At 42.0% G+C, this 27763-nt stretch overlaps 3 protein-coding genes across 3 annotated transcripts in view; 2 read left to right on the top strand and 1 right to left on the bottom strand.

The window, feature by feature from the left end:
- The window catches only part of LOC130101150 (gastrula zinc finger protein XlCGF7.1-like), a 260846-nt gene that overhangs the window by 147202 nt on the left and 85881 nt on the right, over nucleotides 1-27763 (bottom strand). The gene's annotated exons all lie outside the window — the stretch shown is intronic.
- LOC130101165 (zinc finger protein 420-like) overlaps nucleotides 1-27763 on the top strand; it is a 70941-nt gene that overhangs the window by 8116 nt on the left and 35062 nt on the right. Inside the window, exon 2 of the mRNA XM_056266752.1 lies at nucleotides 23343-24006. Within this exon, the coding sequence (XP_056122727.1) occupies nucleotides 23343-24006 (664 nt within the window). The remainder of the gene's footprint in view (nucleotides 1-23342; nucleotides 24007-27763) is intronic.
- The window catches only part of LOC130101133 (zinc finger protein 239-like), a 122734-nt gene continuing 117379 nt past the window's right edge, over nucleotides 22409-27763 (top strand). The window contains exon 1 of the mRNA XM_056266719.1: nucleotides 22409-22468. The gene's annotated coding sequence lies outside the window, so the exon portion shown is untranslated. The remainder of the gene's footprint in view (nucleotides 22469-27763) is intronic.

Genomic DNA, 27763 nt, shown 5'->3' on the forward strand with positions numbered 1-27763 from the left:
TCGTTATAATAAGCAGTTAGGCTATGTAAATAAGGCATTATTGTGCATCAGCTTTACTGATAGCCTAATGGAACTTTGTGAGATCGCGATGAAGTTGTATAACCGCTTTTTAAAGATATAGGCGCTCTTTGCGAGCTTTCTGCCATGCCAAATCCTGCATATAGCCTAGTAAATGTTTTCAATGCTTCCTTCACCAGCGATGCTGCATACTTCCGGACTCAGACAGTAAGTAGAACAGGTAAGGATTCTTCACAGTACAAAGTACTCTCTTCGGTTCACAGTAGTGGAACAGTGGTTTAAAAGCTTACTTCACCAGCGATGCTGCATACTTCCAGACTCAGTCAGTAAGTAGAACAGGTAAGGATTCTTCACAGTACAAAGTACTCTTCGTCGGTGCACAGTGATGAGACAGTGGTTTAAAAGCTTACTTCACCAGCGATGCTGTATACTTCCGGACTCAAACAGTAAGTAGAACAGGTAAGGATTCTTCACAGTACAAAGTACTCTCCTCGGTTCACAGTAGTGGGACGGTGGTTTAAAAGCTTCCTTCACCAACGATGCTGCATACTTCCGGACTCAGACAGTAAGTAGAACAGGTAAGGATTCTTCACAGTACAAAGTACTCTCGTCAGTGCACAGTAATAAGACAGTGGTTTAAAAGCTTACTTCACCAACGATGCTGCATGCTTCCAGACTCAGACAGTAAGTAGAACGGGTAAGGATTCTTCACAATGCAAAGTACTCTCTTCGGTTCACAGTAGTGGAACAGTGGTTTAAAAGCTTACTTCACCAACGATGTTGCATACTTCCAAACTCGGACGGTAAGTAGAACAGGTAAGGATCTTCACAGTACAAAGTACTCTTCGGTTCACAGTGGTGCGACTGTGGTTGACAAGCTTACTTCATCAGCGATGCTGCATACTTCCAAACTCAGCCAGTAAGTAGAACAGGTAAGGATTCTTCACAGTACGGAATATTTTCCAGCTCAGCTGTATCACTCTGGCTTCTGAAGTAGAGCAGATATATTAACAACTTTCCACAAACGTGTAAGCATGGGATGGGGCCACTTCTCGGCAAAAACACATCACACTCGTGTTCACTTCAATTCCACAGCCATAAATCAATGTGTATCAATAAGGCAAAAGCACTGCAATTCACTCACACGATAGGGCTGATCAGAGGCCTTAATCAGTTTGTTACACTCACGTGGGGGAGATTTAACCTTCGGTTCCTCTTCAACACATTCTGAAACACATAGCTTCTCCAGCAATCAGATTCACATTCACTGCATCCTCTTCAAGCTGTTTGAATGTTCGTAAGATGAAATCAATTCGCTTATCTTATCTCTCTCCTTGCACAGCGCAGATCCAAACGATAACTCTGACCCAGCAGGCTTCAATGGGCGGCTCCCACACCCAGACAATTTTCCTGAGTAAGCTTGTACCCGAAACTGCTCCGAGACAACCAACTTCCAACCAGCTTCAACCACCTTCGACCTCCCTCAAAGCTCTCTGAATGGCCCTTTTATGTTTAGCTTGTGAAGCAGGAAGCCTGTGTGAGCACCGCTCCTCTCTCTCTCGCACCTGCAGTGCATTAGCGCCAATCAGTTCGGACCATGTTTTCGTCACACCCGGAACCGGAGTGGGATGTGTCGCACACAAATCGTTCCCACAGGAAACTCGTGGTTCATCAAGAGGGTTCCGCTCACCAAGCATTTTTGTCACCCGTGACCCGTGACACCCGTGACGAGTTTCCTCTCTATGCACAACATGACATCATGACTTTGCGTAAACATACACGCCACTTTCAAGTCAAGTGGCGTGTTATCTCTACGCATTTTGAGCTATCCGCGTGTATGTCCACGCCGAAATCTTTTGCGTGTATGTCTACGCCAATTAAATGTCCGAGTGATTCCGCGTGTATGTGTACGCCGTTAAATGTCCGAGCGAAACGAAGCAAAAGCTATATCTACATCTGTGGAGCGATATTTCTTTTCCTAGGATGGTAGGAGAAGACTCATAAATGGTATTGTTATGTTCTGGGTAAAAGAGCGACCTCTTGTGGTGATTCCTAACCTAGCATGTTGTTTACATTTTATTAGTAGTCTCGCGTCAGTTCAATGTCACGGCGAATTAAGCGGTCTCATATTTTTCTCTCTTGATTTAATTTGGCCAGAAAACACGTTTGCCTGTAAGTACGAAGTCTTATAGTTATCTCATCATCTAGCATTAGGAATGATAGTAATGAGTTCCTTTGTTAATGAAGTTGAGTTCGTTCTAAATGTGTATTTTGATCGCATATGCTAAACGTTAGCCTCGTAATGTAAATTCCCTTAAAAGTTAGCATTAAGCTAGCGCATTTATTTTTATATTGTTTAACAGATTAAATTTCAATATTATTCATAAACAACTTCTGTATTTGAATGGAATACTGAAATGTATTATTCTTTGCAGTTTTACAGTGCTTCCTGAGTAAAGTTTGGAAAGGATAAACAAGCTTCATTCTTTGTCTTGGGGAAACTGTTAACTTTCTGCCGAGCTGATGTAACCGGCTAGGCCACGCCATACACACACAGAAGCGGAGGCAGAACAGTAAAAAGGCAACTCTTCTAACGGCCAGCACTTGTCGATCTGTAAGTAGAAAATCACCTAAAACAACCATCATGGCACACAGAATAGAAGAAGAGGATTTGGATGGATTAGAAACCAGATCACAAATATCTAACTACTCAAGAACCAGCAGACAATCTGTGGCTAATTCTATGGCATTGAAAGCACGGGCTAAAGCAGAATCTGCACGTGCTGAGCTTGCATTTGCTAGAAAAGAGGCAGAGCTAATAAAACAACAAGCCATTCTAAACGCCAGTTTGCATGAACTGAAATTAGCAAAAGCGGCGGCTGCTGCTAACGCCGAAGCTGAAAGCCTTGAAGCAGCTGCTGAGGAGGAATATGAACTGTTAAATCCACTTCAGCAAATTCAAAAAAACTCAATGCCTCTAACTCCAGTTGAAATTCATTGTGGAAATGCTGCAATGCAGATTCCTATTATACATCCAGGTCACCAGCCTTATCAGAGTGCAAAAGCAGCCAATACAGTAAATTTAGTTACAGTTTCACAATCAGATGCAAGACCACAAACGACCTCACCAGTGTGCCAGCTTTCCATGGACAGCAGTGAAGCGAACAGATGTGACAAACAGGTCAACGCGTCACCAAGTGAAATCAGTGAACACAAGTTTCTTGAGCAAACTCACCACTCGTACAAAGGAGAGCCAATCTGGACCCCAAATCAGATATCCAGCACTGCACAGAGAAAATCATACAGCTACGGTGAGCTCTCCCACAATGTGAAACAAACCAGTGACGATTTCAAGCCTCTCCAATCTTACTACACACAGTCACCACCCCCCATATACAACACAAGCCCACCAAGTGCAGTGGCTGCAACAGACCTAGGGAAGTACCTGATGCGACGAGAGATGGTGAGCTCGGGCCTACTGAAGTTCGACGACAAGCCGGAGAACTACTGGGCCTGGAAGGCGTCTTTTATCAGCTCTACTGATGACCTGAAACTCTCCGCTAGAGAGGAACTTGATTTGCTGTGCAAATGGCTCGGGCCCTCGTCATCTGAGCAAGCTAAAAGGATCAGAGCGGTACACATTCACAATGCACCCACAGGCCTCAGGATGTTATGGCAAAGACTGGAGGATGTTTATGGCTCACCTGAGGTGATTGAAAATGCTCTTCTGAGAAAAGTTGAGGAATTTCCTAAGATCTCAGGCAAAGAAAACCACAAGTTAAGAGAACTGGGAGACATTCTCATGGAACTTGAAGCAGCCAGAGCAGATGGATACTTACCTGGTCTCTCATATCTCAACACCTCCCGTGGAGTAAGCCCAATAGTCCAGAAACTCCCTCTCAACCTACAAGAGAGGTGGATTACTGTAGGATCACACTACAAAGACCAACACAGGGTGCCATATCCTCCCTTTGGAATCTTCGTCAACTTTGTTTGTGAACAGGCAAGAACACGCAACGACCCTAGCTTTGCCAGCATTACAGGAGCATGGTGTGCAACAAAGACAGAAAAGAGTGTTTACCAGCCAGCCAGTCATCACGTGAGAACATCAGTTGCTGTGAGGAGGACTGAAATCTCAACAAGTGACAGCGATAATACAACAGTAGTCAGGAAACAAGAGGATCCCGACAAACAGTGCCCACTACATAACAAGCCTCATCCATTGAGAAAATGTCGTGGCTTCAGAAACAAAACTTTTGAGGAAAGGAAAGCGTATCTGAAAGAAAAACGCATCTGTTTCAAGTGCTGTGCTTCATCCACTCATGTCGCTAAGGACTGTAACAGGCCTCTGCTGTGCCAGGAGTGCAATAGTGACAAACACCTGTCAGCGTTACATCCAGGGCCCGCCCCATGGAAAACTGATGTACATGTGAGTACTATAGATCACAGCGGGGAGCGGCAGCCGCTGGAGGCCATTCCGTCTGTGACGTCCAAATGCACAGAAATCTGTGGGAGTGTGAACACGTCAAAATCCTGTTCCAAAATCTGTCTCGCCTTAGTGTATCCTGCTGGCCAAAGAGACAAAGCCATAAAGACCTACATTGTTCTTGACGAGCAGAGCAACAAGTCCGTTGGAAGAACAGAATTCTTTGAACATTTTGGAATTCAAGGCACAGGGTCGAGGTACACTCTGAAGACATGCTCAGGAGTGGTGGATACAGCAGGGCGACGCGCCAGCAACTTCATGGTGGAGTCAGTAGACGGTAACATCCACATTCCCTTGCCTACTCTGATTGAGTGTGACATGCTGCCAGACGACAGGTCCGAAATACCTTCACCAGAGGTAGCTAGACATCATCCTCACCTCAAACACTTGGCAGACAAAATCCCAGCCCTGGATCCCAACGCGTCCATCCTCCTCCTACTTGGGCGAGATATAATACGGCTGCACAAAGTGCGTGAACAATGTAATGGGCCACACAATGCACCGTTTGCTCAGCGACTAGACCTTGGATGGGTGATAATCGGAGATGTGTGTCTGGGAAGAGCACATAAAACCACTACTGCCAGCGTCTTCAGAACCAGTGTGCTGATAAGTGGACGCCACTCCATCCTTAACCCATGCATCAGCAACTTAATGGTCAGAGAGAAGATTGACAGCGCTGTACCAGCCCACACCTTTCCATGTGTGTCTCAAGCAGCCAATGAAGCAGATAGCCTGGGCAGAGACGTGTTTCAAAGAACACAGCGCGACGATCAGCTTGGCCTGTCCATCGAAGATGAGTTGTTCCTTGACCTCATGGATAAGGAAGTCTACATAGACGAAGCAAACTGCTGGGTAGCACCGCTGCCATTTAAGCCAAACAGGCCGTGTCTGCCCAACAACAGACATCATGCTGTCAATCGCCTCGCCTCCCTCCGTCGCATGCTGGAGAAGAAACATGGCATGAAAGAACACTTCTTCAACTTCATGCAAGCAATGTTTGATGCTGATCAAGCGGAGGTTGCCCCAGCACTGAAGCCACAACAAGAATGCTGGTACCTACCAATATTCGGTGTTTATCACCCACAGAAAAAAGACCAAATACGTGTAGTGTTTGATTCCAGTGCGAAACACGAAGGCACCTCCCTTAATGACGTTCTTCTCAGTGGGCCTGACATGAACAACACCCTACTGGGGGTCCTCATGCGTTTCCGCAGAGAGCCTGTAGCGGTAACTGCAGATATCCAGCAGATGTTCTACTGCTTCATTGTCCAGGAAGATCATCGTGATTTTCTACGATTTTTGTGGTTCAAAGACAACGACCCAAACAAACACATCACTGAGTATCGCATGAAAGTGCACGTTTTTGGCAACTCTCCTTCCCCTGCAGTAGCCATCTACGGCCTGAGAAGAGCAGCCTTGCATGGAGTAAAGGAACAGGACAGTGAAGCTACACAGTTCGTCATGAGAAATTTCTATGTTGATGATGGACTTTCCTCATTCCCCACCGACGAAAAAGCCATCGCTGTACTGAAAAACACAAAAGAGATATTAGCAGAGTCAAGCATCAAGTTACACAAAATAGCCTCTAATAGTCGTACTGTGATGGATGCCTTTCCCCCTGAGGAGCGGGCCAAAGACTTGGTGGATCTAGAGCTAACTGTTGACCCCTTGCCACTGCAGCGGAGTTTGGGACTCACCTGGAACTTGCAGTCAGACACGTTCACGTTCCGTGTATCTAGAGAGAAGAAGCCATTTACTAGAAGGGGGATCCTGTCTACAGTCAATGGACTTTACGACCCCCTAGGGCTTGTAGCACCTGTCACAATCAAAGGAAAGGTCTTAGTCAGGGAGCTGTCTGCCGATCAAGCTGAATGGGACGCTCCTCTGCCAGCGCCGAAAGAGGAACAGTGGAGAATGTGGACGGACTCACTCTGCGAGCTTGAGCAGCTTCAAATTGACCGACCATATGTGCCAGTTTCCTTGTGCTCCACAAAACACAGAGAACTCTGCATCTTCTCCGACGCCTCCACTATGGCCATATCAGCAGTGGCTTATCTCAAAGCAACAGATAAAAATGGACACACTCACATTGGTTTCCTCATGGGCAAGGCAAAGCTGGCTCCTCATCCCCCGCACACTGTACCACGGCTCGAGCTTTGTGCTGCTGTCTTGGCTGTTGAATTGGCAGACTTAATTAAAGAAGAGCTCGATGTAGACATCCACAAAGTCACATTCTACACAGACAGTCGGATTGTATTGGGATACATCAACAACACAAGTAGAAGATTCTATGTATATGTCGCCAACAGAGTCACACGCATCAGAAAGTCTTCAAGCCCGGAACAATGGCACTTTGTCAGCACAGAACACAACCCTGCAGACCATGGGACTCGCTCAGTGCCAGCAGCCATGTTGAAAGACACCAATTGGTTTAAAGGTCCAGCCTTCTTAGCCAAAGACACCTCACCACCAGAGAAGTTTGAGCTCATTGACCCTGAAGCAGACGCAGACGTGCGCTCACAGATCCAAACTTTCATAACCAAGACCGTCAAAGGAGAGCTGGGATCAAACCGATTTGAACGCTTCTCCAGCTGGAAGTCACTTATTCGAGCCGTTACCAAGCTCATACACAAGGCCAGGTCTTGTGCAAAGGGCTCAATCAGCAATACGGATGAGCCGACACAGGCAAGACTAATAGTTGTCAGAAACGCTCAACACGATACATTTGCTGAGGAGATAAAATGCCTTTCCAGAGGTGAAGTCGTTCCAAAGTCGAGCTCTCTGAGGAAACTGAATCCAATTGTGGATAAGGATGGCCTGCTGAGAGTTGGAGGACGCATTCCTTTGGCTGACATACCCTGGGAAGAGAAACATCCCATCATTGTCCCCAGAAAACACCACGTAGCTACCTTATTGGTGAGGCATTACCATGCAAAGGTCGCTCATCAGGGAAGACATCTGACAGAGGGTGCTGTTCGCTCTGCTGGATTGTGGCTGATTGGAGGCAAGAGACTGGTGTCAAGCATCATACATAGATGTGTGACCTGTAATAAGCTGAGAGGAAGATTGGAAGAACAAAAAATGTCAAGCCTACCTTCTGAACGACTCGACCCAGGTCCTCCGTTCACAAATGTAGGTGTCGATGTGTTCGGCCCATGGACCATAAGCTCAAGACGAACTCGCGGCGGCATTGCAGAGAACAAACGCTGGGCAGTCATCTTTACTTGCATGGTAACAAGAGCTGTGCATATCGAAGTGCTCGAGTCTCTGTCCTCCTCAAGCTTTGTTAATTCATTAAGGAGATTCACAGCTGTCCGTGGTCCTGTCCGCCTGTTTCGTTCTGACCAGGGAACGAACTTCATTGGGGCATGCAAGGAACTTCAGATCAAATCTGATGATCAGGAACTAAATGCTTACCTTCACAATCAAAGCTGCACCTGGACCTTTAATCCTCCCCACTCTTCCCATATGGGTGGAGTGTGGGAGCGTATGATCGGTATTGCCCGTAGAATACTGGATGCACTGTTGTTACAGACAAACACTGCCCACCTGTCTCATGAAGTTTTGGTCACACTCATGGCTGAAGTCATGGCCATTATGAATGCTAGACCCCTTGTTCCTGTGTCATCCGATCCAGACATGCCCACAGTGTTCACACCTGCCATGCTGCTAACACAGAAAGTTGACCCAGTACTGCCACCAGCGGGAGAGTATGACCTTAAAGACCTATACAGCAAACAGTGGAAGCAAGTACAGGCGTTGGCCGACTCATTCTGGAAACGCTGGCGTCAAGAATATCTGGTGTTACTCCAACCAAGGAGAAAGTGGCACATGGACAAGCCAAACCTGAGCGAAGGAGATGTTGTCCTGCTCAAAGATGCTCAGGTCAAGCGGAATGAATGGCCTGTTGGAGTGGTGGTGAACGCCATTCCCAGCAAAGACTCTAAAGTTCGCAAAGTGGACGTGAGGGTGGGCAGACAGGGTACTCAGCGGGTGTATTCTAGACCAGTCTCAGAAGTTGTTCTACTTGTAAAAAGGGAATAGTGTTATAATACATTATAACAAGCGGGGAGTGTTATGTTCTGGGTAAAAGAGCGACCTCTTGTGGTGATTCCTAACCTAGCATGTTGTTTACATTTTATTAGTAGTCTCGCGTCAGTTCAATGTCACGGCGAATTAAGCGGTCTCATATTTTTCTCTCTTGATTTAATTTGGCCAGAAAACACGTTTGCCTGTAAGTACGAAGTCTTATAGTTATCTCATCATCTAGCATTAGGAATGATAGTAATGAGTTCCTTTGTTAATGAAGTTGAGTTCGTTCTAAATGTGTATTTTGATCGCATATGCTAAACGTTAGCCTCGTAATGTAAATTCCCTTAAAAGTTAGCATTAAGCTAGCGCATTTATTTTTATATTGTTTAACAGATTAAATTTCAATATTATTCATAAACAACTTCTGTATTTGAATGGAATACTGAAATGTATTATTCTTTGCAGTTTTACAGTGCTTCCTGAGTAAAGTTTGGAAAGGATAAACAAGCTTCATTCTTTGTCTTGGGGAAACTGTTAACTTTCTGCCGAGCTGATGTAACCGGCTAGGCCACGCCATACACACACAGAAGCGGAGGCAGAACAGGTATTAACCCCAGTGATGGGTAGGTTTAGGGACGGGGTTGGGGTAGGTCATATATCTATATATACATAATACAGTAATATAACGTTAAGTCAAAGGCGTTGATAAACACGCTGAAAAGCGATTATGCGTGTTGATAGCACGCCAAAAATGGAAATACGAATTGGCGTGTCATACATACGCCATTTCATGAGATCAGTCTGCTATGCAGCACCACCACTGCCACCTACTGGACAAATACGGTGTGCAGGGAAAACATAACTAAAAGTAATCAAGAAATCAGATATTAAACTAGAATAACGTAATCCTGCTAGTAGGCTATTTTCAAGTGGGTTACATCAGTAAATTAAGAGTCTAACAAACAAAATTACAGAGCCATAACGTTTAACTGAGCTGTTGAAAATCATCTTTATCTCGTTCAATAGTCCCTGTTTTCACCTCATTCATTATAGTGATGTCTGAGATCTTCTGTAAATTGGCACATCAAGTACATCATTAGTGTCAGGCAAACTACAGGATCATCACTTTGTGTGTTAATCCCCTATCAATGTGTGTGTTTTATGTTTTACTCCTCAGGTTACAGTACATGACTAAAAATACTATTAAAGGCAACAGAAACCAAACCTGCAAACTCTCTTTCTGACACTGAAATCGACCATTCACGTGATTAGTTCAGATCTGAGGAGTTTTTATTTAAATGTATATCTGAAGGGAAATGACTGTCTTCATAAAAGTTTCAATGGCATCTTCTTTTATTTTTCCTCAGTATGTCTAATAAAGTAGTGTTTCTAAGCGCAGCGCTGCTTGTGTTCAGGAGTAACCGCTGTATTTCTGCCTTTCCACAAGCGCCACCTTCTGTCAGAGAGTGAATTTGCATTTTCATTCAGCATGGCTGCTGTTTTTGTTCATATACCATTACATACATAATCATTTATAAGGCTCAAATATGAGGTTCATCATTTTCTAAAAGCGTTTGCTTTGTCGAAACTGGTGGTAAAGTTGCTTAAATCGTATTTTATCTGCATTTTACAGTTTACACCTAAACAACATTTTCTGTTTCAATATCACAATTTTCTGAAATAATTTGCATTTTTATGAGAATAATACAGACAATAAGTACAGACAACAGTGCGACCGTTGCATACATCAACCATCAAGCTGGTCCCTGCAAATCCCTTTAAGCCAACGAGCTCTCACGACAGCCTGTGGCACCCGGGAGAGTGGAAACTCCATAAGCTTTCCAGCTGAGATGGTACCCCGCACAGGTAGACCTGTTCCCTGTCCGCACTCTTCCCATTGCTGTGTAACGGCCCTTAGAGCAGTTACTATGGTTTCAAGTTGTAGTACCACTACCATGCTCCAGGGGGCTCTCCAGACTCCTCCTCCTCTGGATAAAAGGCAGGGAGAAGTAGAGTTGGAGTAATAAAACAGCGAGATTGAAAAGGGCTTTAAGAGAGAGGAATAGAGCGAAAAGTTGGTCGGAACATAGCGAGACTGGTGAAGGGAATACGAGCAAAAAACTGAGAGCGAACATTAATCAGTATGAGAAACAGAAAACTGATGGTGGACATTACCACCCGATCAAACTTACCAAGGCGATAGAGAAAGATTAAATTCTCTAGGTTTATGAGCAATAAAAGAATACTGATACATGCAAGCAGCAAACAACAGCAAGAAAAAATACTCAAAATGTCCTCACTTCAAGGGGAAAGGATGAAAGCACATATACCAGGAACAATGGCAAAAGTGAGAGGAGTCATCTCAGGAGTTCCAATGAGTATGTCAATGGAAGATGTCATAAATGAGATACAGGGAGGTAAAGTGACTGGAGCTACGCGTCTTATAAGTAAACGAGATGGATCACTAAAGGAAACTCTATCCGTGGTAGTACAATTTGAGAAAACTCTCCCTGAATCAGTACAAATGGGGTACATAAAATATAGAGTGAGAGAGTACATCCCCAAACCAATTCGATGTTACAAATGTCAAAGAATGGGACATACAGCACAGCAATGCAAAGGAAAAATAAGGTGCGCTAGATGTAGTGGTCAACATGAATATGGTAAATGTGAAAAGGATGCTAAAATGAAATGCTGTAACTGTGGAGGGGAGCATAGTGCTGCATTTGGAGGATGTGAAGTTCAAAGAGAAGCCAGAGAAGCCCAGAGGGTTAAGATTCTAAGTAAAGTATCCTATGCAGAAGCATTAAAAACAGTAAGAGAAACAGGATCAAATAAAAGCCCCAGTGGAATTGTTCAAAAAACAGTAATATCAGATAATCAAGAACAAAGGCAGACGCCAGTCCAAACTCAGGTTAAATGTGATCACAAGTGTGAAGTTAATGATGATACATTAGTAGTGAAGAAGGTAAACTTTGTAGCCTTCATTTGTCACACTATCAATGTTGCAGTACAGTTAAAAAAGAAAAGTGACAGAATCAAGGCTATTGTGGAGGTAGCAGAAAGATTACTTGATATAAGAGATGTTAAATCAGATCAGATACATGAAATGCTGACAGTAACTGGAAATGGGGAACATACACAAGCTGAGGGTTAGAACGCTAGTTATGGTAATCCATATACTACAGTGGAATGCCAGAAGCCTCATAGCAAATGGTCAAGAATTGAAAAAATATATTTATGAATTAGATGTAGTTCCAGATGTGGTATGCGTACAAGAAACATGGTTACGACCCCAACTAGATTATGTCATACCAGGGTTCAGTTCTGTAAGGTATGATAGGCCTAACAATCAAACAGGGGGAGGATGTGCTACCTTTCTAAAGGATGGGTTGGCATATAGAAAACTCCCTTGTCCTGAGGATATGGAGTGTATAATGGTAGAAATCTGTAGTCCAAAAAAAGAGGAACATATTAAACTGATTAATTTTTATAACCCATGCAAAAAATTAAGTATCGACAGAATAAATGAAATGGCAGGGAATGTATACAGGAAAGAAATATGGTGTGGAGATTTTAATGCGCACAACAGCCTATGGGGTAGTAAAATTACAGATAATAATGGGGAAATAGTTGAAGAAATTATGGAAGAAAGATTATTGGTATGCCTTAATAACGGAAAAGGTACAAGAATAGATGTGAATAGGGGCAATACATCGTGCTTGGATATTACACTGGTGTCAGAAAGTTTGGTAAATAAATGTGATTGGCATGTTAAGGGTGAATCGACCATAGGAAGTGATCATTTCCCAGTTCTCACGACAGTTAATACGAACATTTGTATTCAAGAAGGGACTACAATTAACAGATGGTGTTTTGAGAAAGCAGAATGGGGAAAATGTAGGACATGTTGTGAGAAGTCAGTCAATCGGGTTACATTAGATGGAAACATAGAAGAATGCACAAAGCAAATTACAGAACACATTATAAATGCAGCAAAGTCCAGTATTCCACAAAAAAAAAAAACAAAGGGAAGGAACAAAGTGGTACCTTGGTGGAACGAGGAATGTAGTAGAGCTGTAAAAGAACGAAACAAGGCATTAAGAATATTAAAGAGGAATCTGGTACATGAGAATGTTATAGATTATCAAAGGAAAAGGGCTGTGGCACGTAGGATAATTAAAAACAGCAAAAAGAGAAATTGGAGAGAATTCTGTTCCAATATAGGTAGAGGAGTAGAGTTAGGGGATATATGGTCTATGTTCAAGAGAATTAATGGAAAAAGGACGTCGGTTAAAATCCCAGCTTTGATAGATAGAGAGAAGATGGTAGTGACAGATAAAGAAAAGGCAGAAGTGTTAGGTAGGGCATTTGTGGCAGTACACAGTTGTAATCACCTGAGTGAAATCCATAAGCAGCAGAAAGAACTTGCACTTAGAGAGAACAAGGAAGTGAAGATGAAAAGGGAGGATGGGGTGTCAACGCTAGATATGGATTTTACAATGTCGGAACTCAACATAGCTTTGATAGGCACTGGATATACAGCTCCTGGGCAAGATCAATTGTGTTATGCCATGTTCCGGCAGATACCAGTTGAATCATCCAAATTAGTATTAAGACTTTTTAATAAGATATGGAGGGAAGGAATACTGCTGCATAGTTGGAAAAGTGCAGTAATATTACCATTTAATAAGCCTGATAAGGATCCAGCTAACCCTGATAACTATAGGCCTATAGCTTTGACATCACATTTATGTAAATGGATGGAGAGGATAATAGTTCGCAGATTATCACATATATTGGAACAGAGAGGATTGCTGACTAATATACAAAGTGGATTTCGGAAAGGACGATCTACAATAGATGCATTAGTTAGAGTAAGTAATGATGTGGAAAAGGCATTGAAAATGAAAGAACTAATGACAATAGTGTATTTTGACATAGAAAAGGCATATGATACCATGTGGAGGGAAGGACTGCTTATTAAATTAAATAGAATGGGTATTGGAGGAAGGTTATATAATTGGATTATGGACTTTTTAACAGGTAGGAAAATTAAAGTTAAGGTTGGATCAGAGATGTCAATGGAATTGGATGTAGATAATGGTATTCCCCAGGGGAGTGCAATTAGTCCAATACTATTTAACATAATGATAAATGATATTTTTTCAAACTTTGATGGATGTATCAAATCTGCACTATATGCGGATGATGGTGCCATTTGGATGAGAGGAAGGAATGTGCCATATGTATTAGAAAATATAAGGAAAGCAATTAATAAAGTAGAGATGTGGTCATATAAGTGGGGGTTTAAGATGTCGACGAGCAAATCTTGTTATATGATGATCACAAAGATGCGTAAGCAATATGCTGACAAGTTAACATTATATGAACAACAAATGGTGAAAGTAAATGAATTCAAATATTTGGGTCTATGGTTTGATAATAGGTGTACATGGAAAATACACATTAAGCATTTAGAAACTAAATGCAAAAACGTTATAAATCTTCTGAGAGCTGTGGCTGGATGTGACTGGGGTGCAGATAGACAGTCTTTAATTAACATCTATAGGGCATGCATGAGGTCAGCAATTGATTATGTTTGTGTAGTTTATGGAGCAGCGGCAAAAACAACATTGGAAAAAATTAAAAGATTAAAGTACAGAGCATTACGTGTATGTATCGGTGCTGTTAAGACAACCCCCATTAATGCTATACTAATAGAAGCAGGAGAGATACCATTGGAGTTAAGAAGAGAGAAACTTGCGATGACACATTGGATCAGACTTAAAGGAAGTGGGAATGACAACCCAACCAAAGATACAATTCAGGAATGTTGGGAGTATGCAAAATATCGGGGGTTTGGGTTTGGATGGACAAGGGAAGAAAGAGTGAGGGAATATGAAATGGAAGCCTTAGATTTCACCACGGCCAATCCAGTAAGTAATATACCACCATGGCTTTTCCCAGAAGTAAAGATTGATATTAATATCATGGAAAAGAAAAGAGAATGGAGAATGGAGGAAGTGGGAATTAATACAAGCAATTACATGAGAAACAGTTATTTTGATTATTTAAAGATTTATACAGACGGAGCCAAGAATAAACAGGAATGTGTGGGAGTTGGTATTCATATTCCAGATTTTAAAATAAATTTATCCAAAAGACTAACTGACCGGTTATCTGTATATACAGCAGAAATAGTAGCAGTCATTATTGCATTGCAGTGGGTTGAAGAGGTCAGACCAGACAGGGTGGTAATATGCACAGACTCTTTAGCTATCATAAAAAGTATTCAGTCAATGATATCGGTCAGAGAAGATCTTCTAATAGAACTCTATCACAGTTTGTTAAGATTGCATTGGGGTGGTATAGGTGTTCAGTTTTGTTGGGTACCAGCACATGAGGGGATAAAAGGGAATGAGATTGCAGATAAACTGGCAAAAGAGGCATTACTAAAGGTAATAACAGTTACAATTCCATTAGGAAAAGGTGAAGGAAAAGCGGTGGTTAAGAGGAAAGGACTTGAAATATGGCAGAAATGGTGGGAAGAAGATAGGAAAGGAAGGAAATATTATAAATTACAAAAATCTGTCAGTATTAAAAATTACATGTAAAAAACCAGGAGAGAGGAAATTATAATGACAAGGCTAAGGGTGGATCACACAGGGCTAAATGGCACTTTATTTTTAATGGGCAAAAGGCAAAGTGAGAAATGTGAGAACTGTGGTGTTAAAGAAGATGCTGAACACATAATATTGTACTGTACATTGAATGAGGTGGAAAGACGGGTATTTAAAGATAAGGTTCAGCAGACAGGGCGGGAGTGGAATCTGGTAGGGATTCTGGGATCAGAAGGAGAGAGAGAGGATATAAGAATTACCAGGGAGGCACTATTTAAATTTTTAAAAGACACAAGGTTGTGGAATAGAATTTAACTAATTATTAAGTGACATGATGATACACACTCCAGTACAGTAGGTGGCGGTATGCACCTAAAAGTTGTTTGCAATCCGCCAGTAAAGAAGAAGAAGAAGAGTTGGAGCATTTGTTTTTTTTTGTTCAAATGTGTTTTGCTCCTTCAACTTGAGCAGACGAAAATATAAATTAATATTCAGTTCACGTCCGAGAAAGCGAGTTTGCTTGCCCACATGAAGCAGTAAACTTTACGGAGGGAAGAAGAACTGACACAAGACAAACAAAAACAGCAACGTAGAGGAAAATAAGACCACCGGTAAAATCAAATAAATTACTCACAGTGAATGTAATTTGGACAATGGCTGAGACATCTGGTGGATCTTTTGTATCGTTAAACCTAGATAACATGCTTGATGAAGGTGAAATGTTTTGGGATGAGGTTGTTAATGGCAACAAGCAGAAGGTACGACAAAGGTCAGAGAGTGAAGCGGATTCCATAGAATCAGTAGTTATGGCGAAAAAGACCAAAACAGATGGTAACAGGTCCTTGAGGCCTCAGGTTGATGTTTGGAAAGTTATTTTGGTATTTGATCAAAAGGGAGGACCAGATTTACATCCAATACATATCACGAAAGCAATAGAGAAGGAAATAGGCAAGATTAATCACGCACGTTTCATGGGTAATGGGAGAATGCTGATCTTTGCAAATTCTAAGGAACAACAAAGTAATATTCTCAAGAAAACCACACTCAACAAACTCAAAGTAACGTCACATATTCCGGGTGCAACATCTAAGGTCAGAGGAGTAATATCTGGAATCCCAGCTTCAGTTTCAATAGAGGAGATCATGGAAAGTTTAAAAGATTATGATTTAAGTAAAGCTAAGCGGTTGACAAAAGGTAAAGATAAAATAGAAAGCCTGTCTATTTTATTAGGCTTCAAGAAAGAACTACCTAGCAGGGTTCAAATGAGATACATGTCATACTCAGTGAGAGAATATATCCCGCCGCCGTTAAGATGTTTTAATTGCCAACGGTATGGTCATGCTGCTAGCCAATGTCGAGGAAAAATTAGATGTGCGAAATGTGGAGGAGAACACAAGTATGGTGAATGTGAGCAAGATGCTGTATTGTGGTGGCAATCATAGTGCAGCTTATGGAGGTTGTGAGAAGCACAAAGAGGCAAAAGAAGTCCAGAAATGCAAAATGATTCATAAAGTTTCCTATGCTGAGGCGGTTAAGAAAATTGAAATGGAAAAGAAAGGTGCTAGCTTAATTGTTCCCCAGTATACACCAGAGCAAGCTCGGGAAACAAATGCTAGCAACCCAATAAGCAGAGTAAACCACAGGAGCCATCATAATGAGAGAGTCCAACAGGTCAGTAGGCCTAAATGTAACTCTCAACAGTCAGAATACTGTGAATTCAAAAAGAAAATGTCAGAAGAAATAATGTTGGTCAAGAAAAATGACTTCCTTGCCTTCATTTGCGCAGTGATCAGTAAAGCAACTGAACCTCATCAGGGAAGTAATAAGGTAAAATCAATTGTGGATATTGCAAATTACTTTTTAGGATTTAGCTCACAAGCTAGTAAAATTCAAGAGATACTGAATTGTAAATATGAGGGTCAAAATAGTGATTAAAAGCCTTATGGTATTTTTCATTCTTCAATGGAATGCCAGAAGTCTAATAACAAATGGTCAAGAATTTAAGAGATATATACACAATTTGAAAGAAAAACCTGAGGTCATATGCATTCAAGAAACATGGTTAAAACCACACCTTGATTTTGTATTGAAAGGATATAATGGTATTAGATGTGATAGAGAAAAAGGCAGAGGAGGAGGGTGTATGACATTTGTCTATTAATTCCAAGGCCCACGAATGTGTGGTAACTGAAATATTTAACAAAGGTAGTGGTAATTTTACTATCATTAATTATTATAATCCATGTAAAGCATTAAATAGTGAGTTATTGAAAAGTATTGTTAAGCGAAGTCACAGAGAGATTTGGTGTGGGGACTTCAATGCTCACAACAGTTTATGGGGCAGTAAACAGACAAATTTGAATGGTGAGACAGTGGAAGAAATTCAATTCAATTCAATTCAAATCACTTTATTCATCCCCAAGGGGCAATTCAAATGACACAAGGAATAGCATATCTTCAACTCCACACAGCACATCATTACTAAAAATAAATAAATAAATAAAAAATAAGAATAAAAGTGGATATGACTGTTCAGTCTATGGCATGTTTAGCGCAGTTCAAAGATTTGGGGGGCGGATGGTGACTTGGAGTTTAATAGCAGGACAGCCCTGGGGACAAAGGTCACCTTCCTCCTCTGGGTCCTACACACTTGACAGCGAAGTCTGCGCCTTGAGGGCAGCCACTCAAACGTAGAATGCATAGCATGGGATGGATCACGGATGATCCTACAGGCAGTCTTCAAGGTTCGCTGTTCACATAAGATGGGCAGAGCTCTCAGGGGGTGTCCAATAATTCTGGAACACACATTCTGGAAATGATGAATGATAGAATGTTAGTGTGTTTAAATAATGGTTATGGTACTAGAATTAATGTTTATAAAAATGAAACTTCTTGTATAGATTTAACTATAGTTGATAGGGAAATTGCCAGTAGATGTGAATGGGAAATAGATCAAAGCACAAGCATGGGTAGTGATCACTTCCCAATTACATGTGCAGTTGATATTGAATTTATGATTGAACAGAGTTATGTGCCCCAAAGATGGAATTTTAAAAAAGCAGATTGGGAGAAATTTGTAGAAAGCTGTGGGAATGGGGAAAGTATATTAATTAATAATGATCAGACAGTTGATGAAATGAATAGTATTGTCAGTTCTTTTATATTGGTTGCTGCCAGCCAAAGCGTTCCTGTTAGTCAAAATCAAAAGAAGCAAATCAATGTTCCATGGTGGAATGATAAGTGTTCAGAGGCTATCAAGGACAGGAATAGAGCGTTTAAGAACTTGCGTAGAACATTAACAATGGACAATCTTATTAACTACCAAAGGAAGAAGGCATTAGCCAGGAAGGTTATTAAAGAGGCTAAGAGAGATTCATGGAGACAGTTTTGCTCAACAATAGGAAAAGAGACCGCGTTAAATAAAGTATGGATGATGATTAAGAAGATGATAGGCAAATTTAAGCCTCCTCAGGTTGCTGTTTTAATTAAAGATGGGACCCATGCAATCTCAGATTTGGAAAAAGCCAATATGCTTGCTAGAGCTTTTGCAGACATACACAAGGGTAGCCACCTGGAGGAGCGGTATATGAAAAGGAAAGAAGAGGTATTGGAAATAAATAGGAATATCTGAAATACCAAAGAGTCAAATATGTCTATTATGGATGCTGAAATTAATATGTCAGAACTTAAAAGGGCATTGAGTAATTCTGCATACTCTGCACCAGGGACGGACAACCTGTGTTATGCTATGTTTAGAAAACTACCTGATAATATATTGGAGAAAGTTCTTAAGCTGTTTAACAAAGTATGGAATGAAGGTAAATTACCAAGCATGTGGAAAGTGGCAAGAATTCTTCCATTTCCTAAACCAGGTAAAGACTCAAGTGATCCAGGAAACTATAGGCCTATTGCACTCACTTCACATTTTGGAAAATTAATGGAAAAAATTATAGTTGGACGTTTAAATTATTTTCTAGAATACATAAATCCAATTAAAGGGTATCAAACTGGATTTAGGAGGGGTAAGTCAACAACTGATGCTCTGGTTAAAGTATGCAATGAAATTGAAAAGACTTTAATAATGAAAGAACTAATGGCGGCAGTTTTTCTGGATATTGAGAAAGCCTATGATACTATGTGGAGAGAAGGTTTGTTGATTAAATTAGGAAAATTGGGAATTAATGGGAAAATGTATAATTATATACTTGATTTTCTTTCTAAACGTTCCATTAGGGTTAAAAGTGGGAGATGCAGTGTCTGATGAGTTTATTGTTGAAAATGGAATTCCTCAGGGGAGTGTTATCAGTCCTATATTGTTCAACATAATGATTAATGACATATATGAAAAACTGGGAGATAGTAACGAAGGTCTATTATATGCAGATGATGCTGTCATTTGGAGAAGAGGACGTAACATTTCATATGTTAATGATAAGATTCAAAAGGACATTCATGTACTTGAACAGTGGGGAGTTGATTGGGGTTTTAAATTTTCTATCTCAAAGTCACAGGTTGTTTATTTTACTAGGAAAAAAGTCCCTGAAACTTATAAAATTATGCTTTATAATCAGCAACTTGAAAGAAGTGAAAAATATAAGTACCTAGGAATATGGTTGGATGCCAAACTTACATGGAAATTTCACATAAAATATGTTGAAACAAAGTGTAAAAAGGTAATTAACCTTATGAGAATGGTCACTGGGCATAATTGGGGAGCTGACAGGCTGTCTCTGATGAACATATATAAAGCATTGATAAGATCAAATATTGATTATGGCTGTATAATGTATAGCTCAGCTTGTAAGACATCCCTCAAGAAAATTGAAAGAATGCAATTTAAGGCTTTGAGGATTGCCCTTGGTGCTTTTAAAACAACTCATACAAGTGCTTTATTAGTTGAATCTAAGGAAACCCCTATTAATTTAAGGTATGAGAAATTATCACTAACTTATTGGGTAAGGTTAAAAGGAAGTTTCAACAACCCAGCTCTGTCAGTACTTAGTGATTGTTGGGAATATTGTAAAAAGTCCAGTGGGTTTGGTTGGAATATTGGCAATTTAGTAAACCATTATGGATTAAAAGAGTTGAAGTATGGCCCAGCATTAGCGTTAAGTTGTGTTCCTACATGGCTGCTTCCTGTACCAGAGGTAAATATTAATTTATTAGCGGGAAAAGGTGAGCATCACACTAAGCAAAGTTTTACTGAAGCCTGCTTAAGTTATTTAAAAACTTCATATTATGGATATTTGGAAATATTTACAGATGGCTCTAAAGAATCCAAGGGTCATTGTGGTATTGGAATTTACATTCCAGAATTTGGAAAAAGATATGGGTACAGAGTGAGTGACCATTTATCAGTATATTCAATAGAGATGACTGCAATAATTACTGCCCTTAGGTGGGTTGAAGAGACTAAACCTCTGAGATCTGTTCATACCTGTCAAGTTTTGGATTTGAAAATAAGGGAAATTTTCCAGCGCCCACCGCGAGCAGTCCCACCACCCCATATATATATATATATATATATATATGTATGGTATATATAGGGTATATATTAAGAGCATTTATTTAAAGGCTTATTTGCCTATTTTCTGTTCATTTAACATTGATTGTTTACATTTTATTTTCATTCCACACATTATTTTCATTTCATATAGCTTTTCTTTTACAGTTTTTCTTTTCATTTGCAGTTTTTCTTTTCTTTACTCTTTTAGTGAGTTATTGAACAAATTTGTTGCAGACTTTGTATTAACTGTTTTGGAAGGAGTGTATTGTGGGCTGGGCCAGAGTGGTTAATTAATTTTACATGAGAGTAGAGCAAACAGTTCTGTTGTCTAACGTCATCCTATTCTCTGTAACAATCTTTCGTAGCCTACCATGCTAAACACCCTTTCTCGTGCTGACATACATCATTCCTTCCCCGTGTGAGATGCTAAAGTAGCAGTTACAAAACTTACAAAACGCGTGACTGTCCCCCACCCTGCTCCTCTTCAGAAAAGTAAATTCGCTATCCCATTGATCGCGGTATTTACTAGTACATGAGGGTTTTTTTTTTTTGGCAGGAGTGCCTTGCTCTGTCATAGCGTCCATCATCCGTCTCTGTTTTCCCCGCGTTGTCACTCATCATCTGACCTCACACACTAACCTCGCGACAACTGCCACCTACAGTAACGTTACCTGTAGTTATCGCGAGGCTAGTGACACAGCTCAGATTGGGAATGTTTTTTTTTTTTTTACTCCGCCCGGGGTATTATTATTTTTTAATAACGCAGGTTAAAATACGGGAGATTTACGGGAAAATCCTAATACGGGAGGACGGCGGGAAAGAAGGGTAAAATACGGGACTTTCCCGGCCAAAACGGGATACTTGACAGGTATGGATCTGTTATATGTACTGACTCTATGGCAGTATTACAAAGTTTTATAACAGATAATGCAATACGTGAAGATTTAGTATTAGAAGTAAAGCATCTTCTTTTAAATCTTATAAGCCTTGGGTTAGTGGTACAGTTCTGTTGGATTCCAGGACATTATGGAATTGATGGCAATGAAATTGCTGATAAGTTAGCTAAAAAAGCTCTGGAATTAGACCAAGTACAAATTCACATTCCATTGGGTAAAGGAGATGCTAAAGCTTTAATTAAATCACAGATTACACTAAAGTGGCAAGATGAATGGGAGTTCGAGAAGAATGCCAGACATTATCATAGGAACCAGAACTGTGTTGGAGGGAAAAGAATCACCTCATTGGGTCTTAATAGGCATGAAGAAGGTGTGATAACCAGATTGAGGTTGGGTCACACAGGCCTTAATTCCACTTTATCCTTAATAGGTAAAAGTAATGGCATATGCTCTGAATGTAAAGTATTGGAGGATGTCACCCATGTTTTATTTAAATGTAAGAAATTTGACAAATTCAGACAGAAATGGAAAGACGCTGATGCAGAAAATGATATTCATAATATTTTACAGGAACAAGGAATGCAGGGACAAAGAAGCAAATATTTAATTATATATCTTAATGATACTGGTTTAAGAATTTAGTGGGTTTTTTTTTTTATTATAATTTTTTTTTTATGATTTGATGTATCATTTGCCAACGTCCTTTTTACACACTCCTGTGTAGTAGTCCAGTAGGTGGCGGTATATATCGTAAATATATGATCTGCCATTAATCAGAAGAAGAAGAAGAAGAAGAAGAAGAAGAAGAAGTTGGAGAATTTTTGGTTGGAGAGAAGCATGGCCTCCTCTTGTGCTAACCTTATGCGTAGAGTCCGGGTTGAGAAACTGTTGTTTTAAGCTCATCCAAGTAAGTGTTTTGTTAATTTTGTAGTTAGTTTGTAGTAAAACTGTTGTTTTAACAGTTGTTAAAACAAATGTTGAAAATAACTGCAGTGAAAGTAATTCAGTGTAAATTCAGTTGTTCTTTTCTTTTACAAATTTTTACAAAAATTAACTTAAGAACATTTCAGAAGTTTCTTAAATTTGGTTGTTTTGACACGGATGACCATATAGATTTGTTTTATATTATGATAATATACAACCTAGTCAAAACATTATTTTTTAACAGGAAATATACTTAACTATATAGTAATTAATTTAGTATACATTCAGTAACTTTCAGATTCCAGATCTGGTCCTGTGGGCGTCAGTATCACACAGTGATCACAGTTCACACCTGCAGTGAAGCCCCTCCCACAAGAATTCACCAATAAATGAATATTCCCATCATCCTACAAGAGAAGGACAAACTCCAGGAGTAGCAGCTGAAATCTGTGTGACTGTTAAAGATGGAGTTTATTAAAGAGGAGATTGAAGACATGAGTGATCCAGAACCATCCAGAATAAAACATGAAGATACTGAGGAACAAACAGGTTGGTGTCCATTCTTGATTCTTCATTGTTGATGCTTTGGTGGCTGTGAAATAATAAGTAGTTTATTGATGGTAAATGATGTAGAAATTCATCTAAATTATCGTAATGTTGTATATAGCAATGTGTCAAATAAATGTTAATTATTCAAATTAATGAGAATGATATAACAAACCTTCGACATCAAAGATCTGCTACTTTATTCTCACACAGACAGAAACCTATTCTCTTGTTGTCTGCTTGTGTTCACTTGAATTTTACTTGAAATGATCCTCAAACTGATTATGACTACTTATTATGTTCATTTTTAGATCAGATGGAAATAACAGAGCTAAGAGAAGAACTGAATGAAGTAAAGAAACACTGTGACTTCAAAACTCAAGGAACAAAAGCCAATAAGCTGCACTCCTGCGCTCAGTGTGGAAAGAGTTTCAGACAAAAAGGAAACCTTAAGACACACATGAGAATTCACACTGGAGAGAAACCGTATCCATGCACTCAGTGTGGAAAGAGTTTCATATCTTCATACAAGTATCATCTGCATATTCACTCTGGAGAAAAACCATTTAACTGTGATCAGTGTGGTAAAGAGTTTATTTCGTCGTCACATTTAAAATCACACCTGAAAGTTCATTCAGATGAGAAGCCTTATGTGTGTTCTCTCTGTGGAAAGAGTTTTTCACGACTGCTCACTTGTAAACGGCACCAGAAAACACATGATGAAGTGAGAGATCATGTGTGTTGTGACTGTGGGAAGAGCTTTACTAGATCTAGTCATCTGAAACGGCACCAGAGGATTCATACTGGAGAAAAACCTCACAAGTGCTCATATTGTGACAAGAGTTTCTCTAAGTCTGGATCTCTGAAATCACACGAGCGTTTTCATACTGGAGAGAAGCCGTACTACTGCACTCAGTGTGGAGAGAGTTTTAAACATTTATCAAGCCTTCATGCTCATATGAAAAACTGTTGCAAGTGATCAACATTTGTTTTCATATCAACTACAATTAGATAAATTCCACAAGATAAAGTTTTGGCTTCCTCAGATGGCTGATGTGCGGGTCTCTGTGCCCTTTTGATGTGTGAATGACGACTGCGGTGAACTATTAAAGGGATGTCCTTTTGGCTACATGACCCCGCAGCTACGGAGAACGACTCGGTTACTAACGTAACCTCGGTTCCCTGAGAGGAGGGAACGAGTATTGCGTTAGCTTACGCTATGGGAAAACTCCTTTTCTCGAGAAATATTGAAGTCTTTATGTAAAACGCATTGCAGCTGCACAGCATACAGCAATGAGCGAGGCAGCTCGGTCATTGGCTGTGCTGCGGCAACTTGCACGAACCAATGACGGGGGACTCTGAACCCGCTTCCAATGAGCGTGCTTCGCGCCCACGCGCGTCAGAGCCCGCCAAGATGGGCGTGGCCAAGGGCTATATATTGGGCGCCCCGTCATCTGAGTTCTTTAGGTTCAATCGACTGAAGCAAACTGACCAAGCACAAGCACGGCAGATTACGCAATACTCGTTCCCTCCTCTCAGGGAACCGAGGTTACGTTAGTAACCGAGTCGTTCCCTTTCGAGAGGTTCCTCCTATTGCGTAAGCTTACGCTATGGGAACGCCATGTAAAACGCCGTGCGTGCTGACTTCGCTTCTATTAAGCCGGAGGCCGGTGCCTAAGCCTTTGAGCGAAGTAATTATCCAACGAGCCAGCCGAAGGCGGGCTTTATAAAAGGACAACGTGGAACGGCCCGATGGGCGTCCAGAGACACACACAAGCACATTTTTATGTACTGTCATGTATGGAAAATCCTCCACATCAGTTTCAAAGATGTGATTCTATGAGGGAGGAGACAATGCTCAGCATGTACACACCCCAGCCTATGCATAGTTAGACCGACAGTATGTTAGAGTGCAATGAGGGGACCTGTAGGTTATAAAACCTGATAAATGTGGACGGTGAGGCCCAGCCTGCAGCCGCACAAATATCTTGAATGGGTATCCCACTCGACCACGCCCACGAGGAGGCCATGCCTTGGCTTCATAAGCCAGCGCTATAGCATCAACTATCCAGCGCGATATTCTTTGCTTTGACACAGCCAGACCTTTAGTGCGGCCGCCAAAGCATACGAACAACTGCTCTGTCTGTCTGAACAGGGCAGAACGTTCCAAATATACTCTGAGTGCCCTGACCGGGCAGAGTAAATTAGCGTCACTTTCGTCTGCTGGGGACGATAGCGCGGCCAAAGATATCACCTGTGCTCTGAAAGGAGTAGAGAGCACCTTAGGAATATACCCGTGTTTTGGCCCGAGGACAACCCTGCTGTCGTTAGGTCCAAACTCCAGGCAGGTAGCGCTTGATGACAGCGCGTGCAGGTCGCCCACTCACTTGACCGAGGCGAGAGCCAGCAAGAGAGCAGTTTTGAGCGAGAGCTGTTTGAGGTGCACAGTTCGGAGGGGTTCGAACGGGGCACGCTTAAGTGCGTCCAGGACCGTGGCCAGGTCCCAAATCGGCACCGAGGGGGGGCGTGGGGGATTTATCCTCCTGGCGCCCCTCAGGAAACGAACAACTAGGTAGTTTTTCCCTAGTGTGCGTCCTTCGACCGGTTCATGTGATGCCGCTATGGCAGCCACATATACTTTGAGCGTGGAGGGGGTGCGGCCTGCCTCCAACAGCTCTTGTAAGAAAACGAGCACACTCGGTACTTCGCATGTCTCAGGATTCAGGTTCCTGGATTTATACCAGTCACTGAACACCTTCCATTTCTGGGCATATAAGCGCCTCGTAGAGGGCGCTCGCGCCTCAGTGATGGTTCTCAACACTCCACTGGGGAGGTTCCCGGGAATCCGTTGAGGGGCCACGCATGGAGGGCCCACAGATCGGGGCGGGGATGGAGGATCATCCCGTTGGCCTGCCTGAGGAGATCTAGCCTCAGTGGAATCGGCCATGGGGCAGATTGCATCATCTGCATCAGTTCTGGAAACCACGTCTGGTTCTTCCAGAGTGGGGCTACCAGGAGCACTGCACATTTCTCCTCCCTGATCCGACTGATGACCTGAGGTAGCATCGCGACCGGAGGGAAGGCATACAGCGGGCGGCTCGGCCAGACTTGGGCGAGCGCGTCTGTGCTCTTTGAAAAGAAGAGAGGGCAGTGCGCATTTTCCTTGGAGGCAAAGAGGTCGACCTCTGCTCTGCCAAAGGTTTGCCATAACCACTGAATCGTCAGGGGGTGGAGAGACCATTCTCCTGGGAGAACTTTGTCTCTGGACAGCATGTCCGCTCCCTGGTTCAGAACACCTGGCACATGCGCTGCTCTCAGCGAGCGCAGGTTGCGCTGGGACCATAGGAGGAGCTCCCTGGCCATCGAGTGCAGGGAGCTCGATCTGAGTCCACCCTGACGATTTATATGCGAGACTACCGTCATGTTGTCCGTTCGGACTAGGACGTGCTCGTCCTTCAGGTACGGGAGCAGGGCTCTGAGAGCCAAAGCGACCGCTTTCAATTCCAGACAGTTTAAATGTAGGCGCTTCTCCGGGTTTGACCACAAACCGGAGACAGGCCTGCCCTCGTAAAGGGCCCCCCAGCCTATTTTGGAGGCATCTGTCGTGATAATTTTTCTCCTTGTGTTCACGCCCAAACTCACGCCGGACTGATACCAGTCGACAGCTTTCCAGGGCGTCAGGGCTTTTATGCAGCCGTGATTTGCTCTGATTAAAAAGTGGCCCGAGCACCACGCGTGAGTGGGGACACGGCTTTTGAGCCAGCGTTGGAGAGGACGCATGTGCAACAATCCTAGCTGGAGTACAGCTGATGCTGAGGCCATGAGACCGAGCATCCTCTGAAATCGCTTGACGGGGGCGCGCGCACCCGCTCTGAACGATGTTGCAAGGCGCCGGATAGTGAGCGCGCGCTCTGATGAGAGGCGCGCCGTCATCTGCACTGAGTCTAGCACTATTCCCAGAAAAGAAATATTCTGGCTGGGGGATAGCATGCTCTTTGCAAAATTGATTTTTAGACCTAGGCACTCTAGATGACTGATAATCCAAGACCTGTGTGTCACTAACTGGCTCTCTGATTGTGCTAGGATTAGCCAATCGTCGAGATAATTTAGTATTCGCACTCCCCGCTGTCTCAGGGGGGAAAGTGCTGCATCCATACATTTCGTAAATGTACGGGGTGCCAGTGACAGGCCGAATGGTAGTACTGTGTACTGGTATGACTGTCCCTCGAAAGCGAATCTCAGAAATGGCCTGTGATGAGGCGCTATTGGAATGTGAAAGTAAGCGTCTTTCAGATCCACTGACAGAAACCAATCCCCCAGGCGAACTTGCGCGAGGATATGCTTGGTTGTTAACATTCTGAACGAGCAAATCATTAAAGCTTTGTTCAGATGTCTGAGATCTAGAATGGGGCGGAGACCGCCATCCTTTTTCGGGACGAGAAAATAGCGGCTGTAAAAACCTGCCTCGCTCATAGAGGGGGGGACTGTCTCTATAGCGCCTTTCTCTATCAGTTTGAGCATCTCGGTGCGTAGAACATGTGAAACATCTTTTCTCACTTTCGTCTCTACCACTGCTGTGAAGCGGGGCGGTCTGCGAGCGAATTGAAGCGAGTAACCGTGTTTTATTATGTTCAAAACCCATTTCGGCATGTCGGGGATATTTTCCCAAGCTTTCGCTCGCACAGATATGGGCTGAATGCTGGCCGGGGGCGTGTCGCAGTGACGTATGGCT

The sequence above is a fragment of the Rhinichthys klamathensis genome, unplaced genomic scaffold, assembly GCF_029890125.1.
Source record: "Rhinichthys klamathensis goyatoka isolate OS25496 unplaced genomic scaffold, OSU_Roscu_1.1 h1tg000253l_1, whole genome shotgun sequence".
Lineage (NCBI taxonomy): Eukaryota > Metazoa > Chordata > Actinopteri > Cypriniformes > Leuciscidae > Rhinichthys > Rhinichthys klamathensis.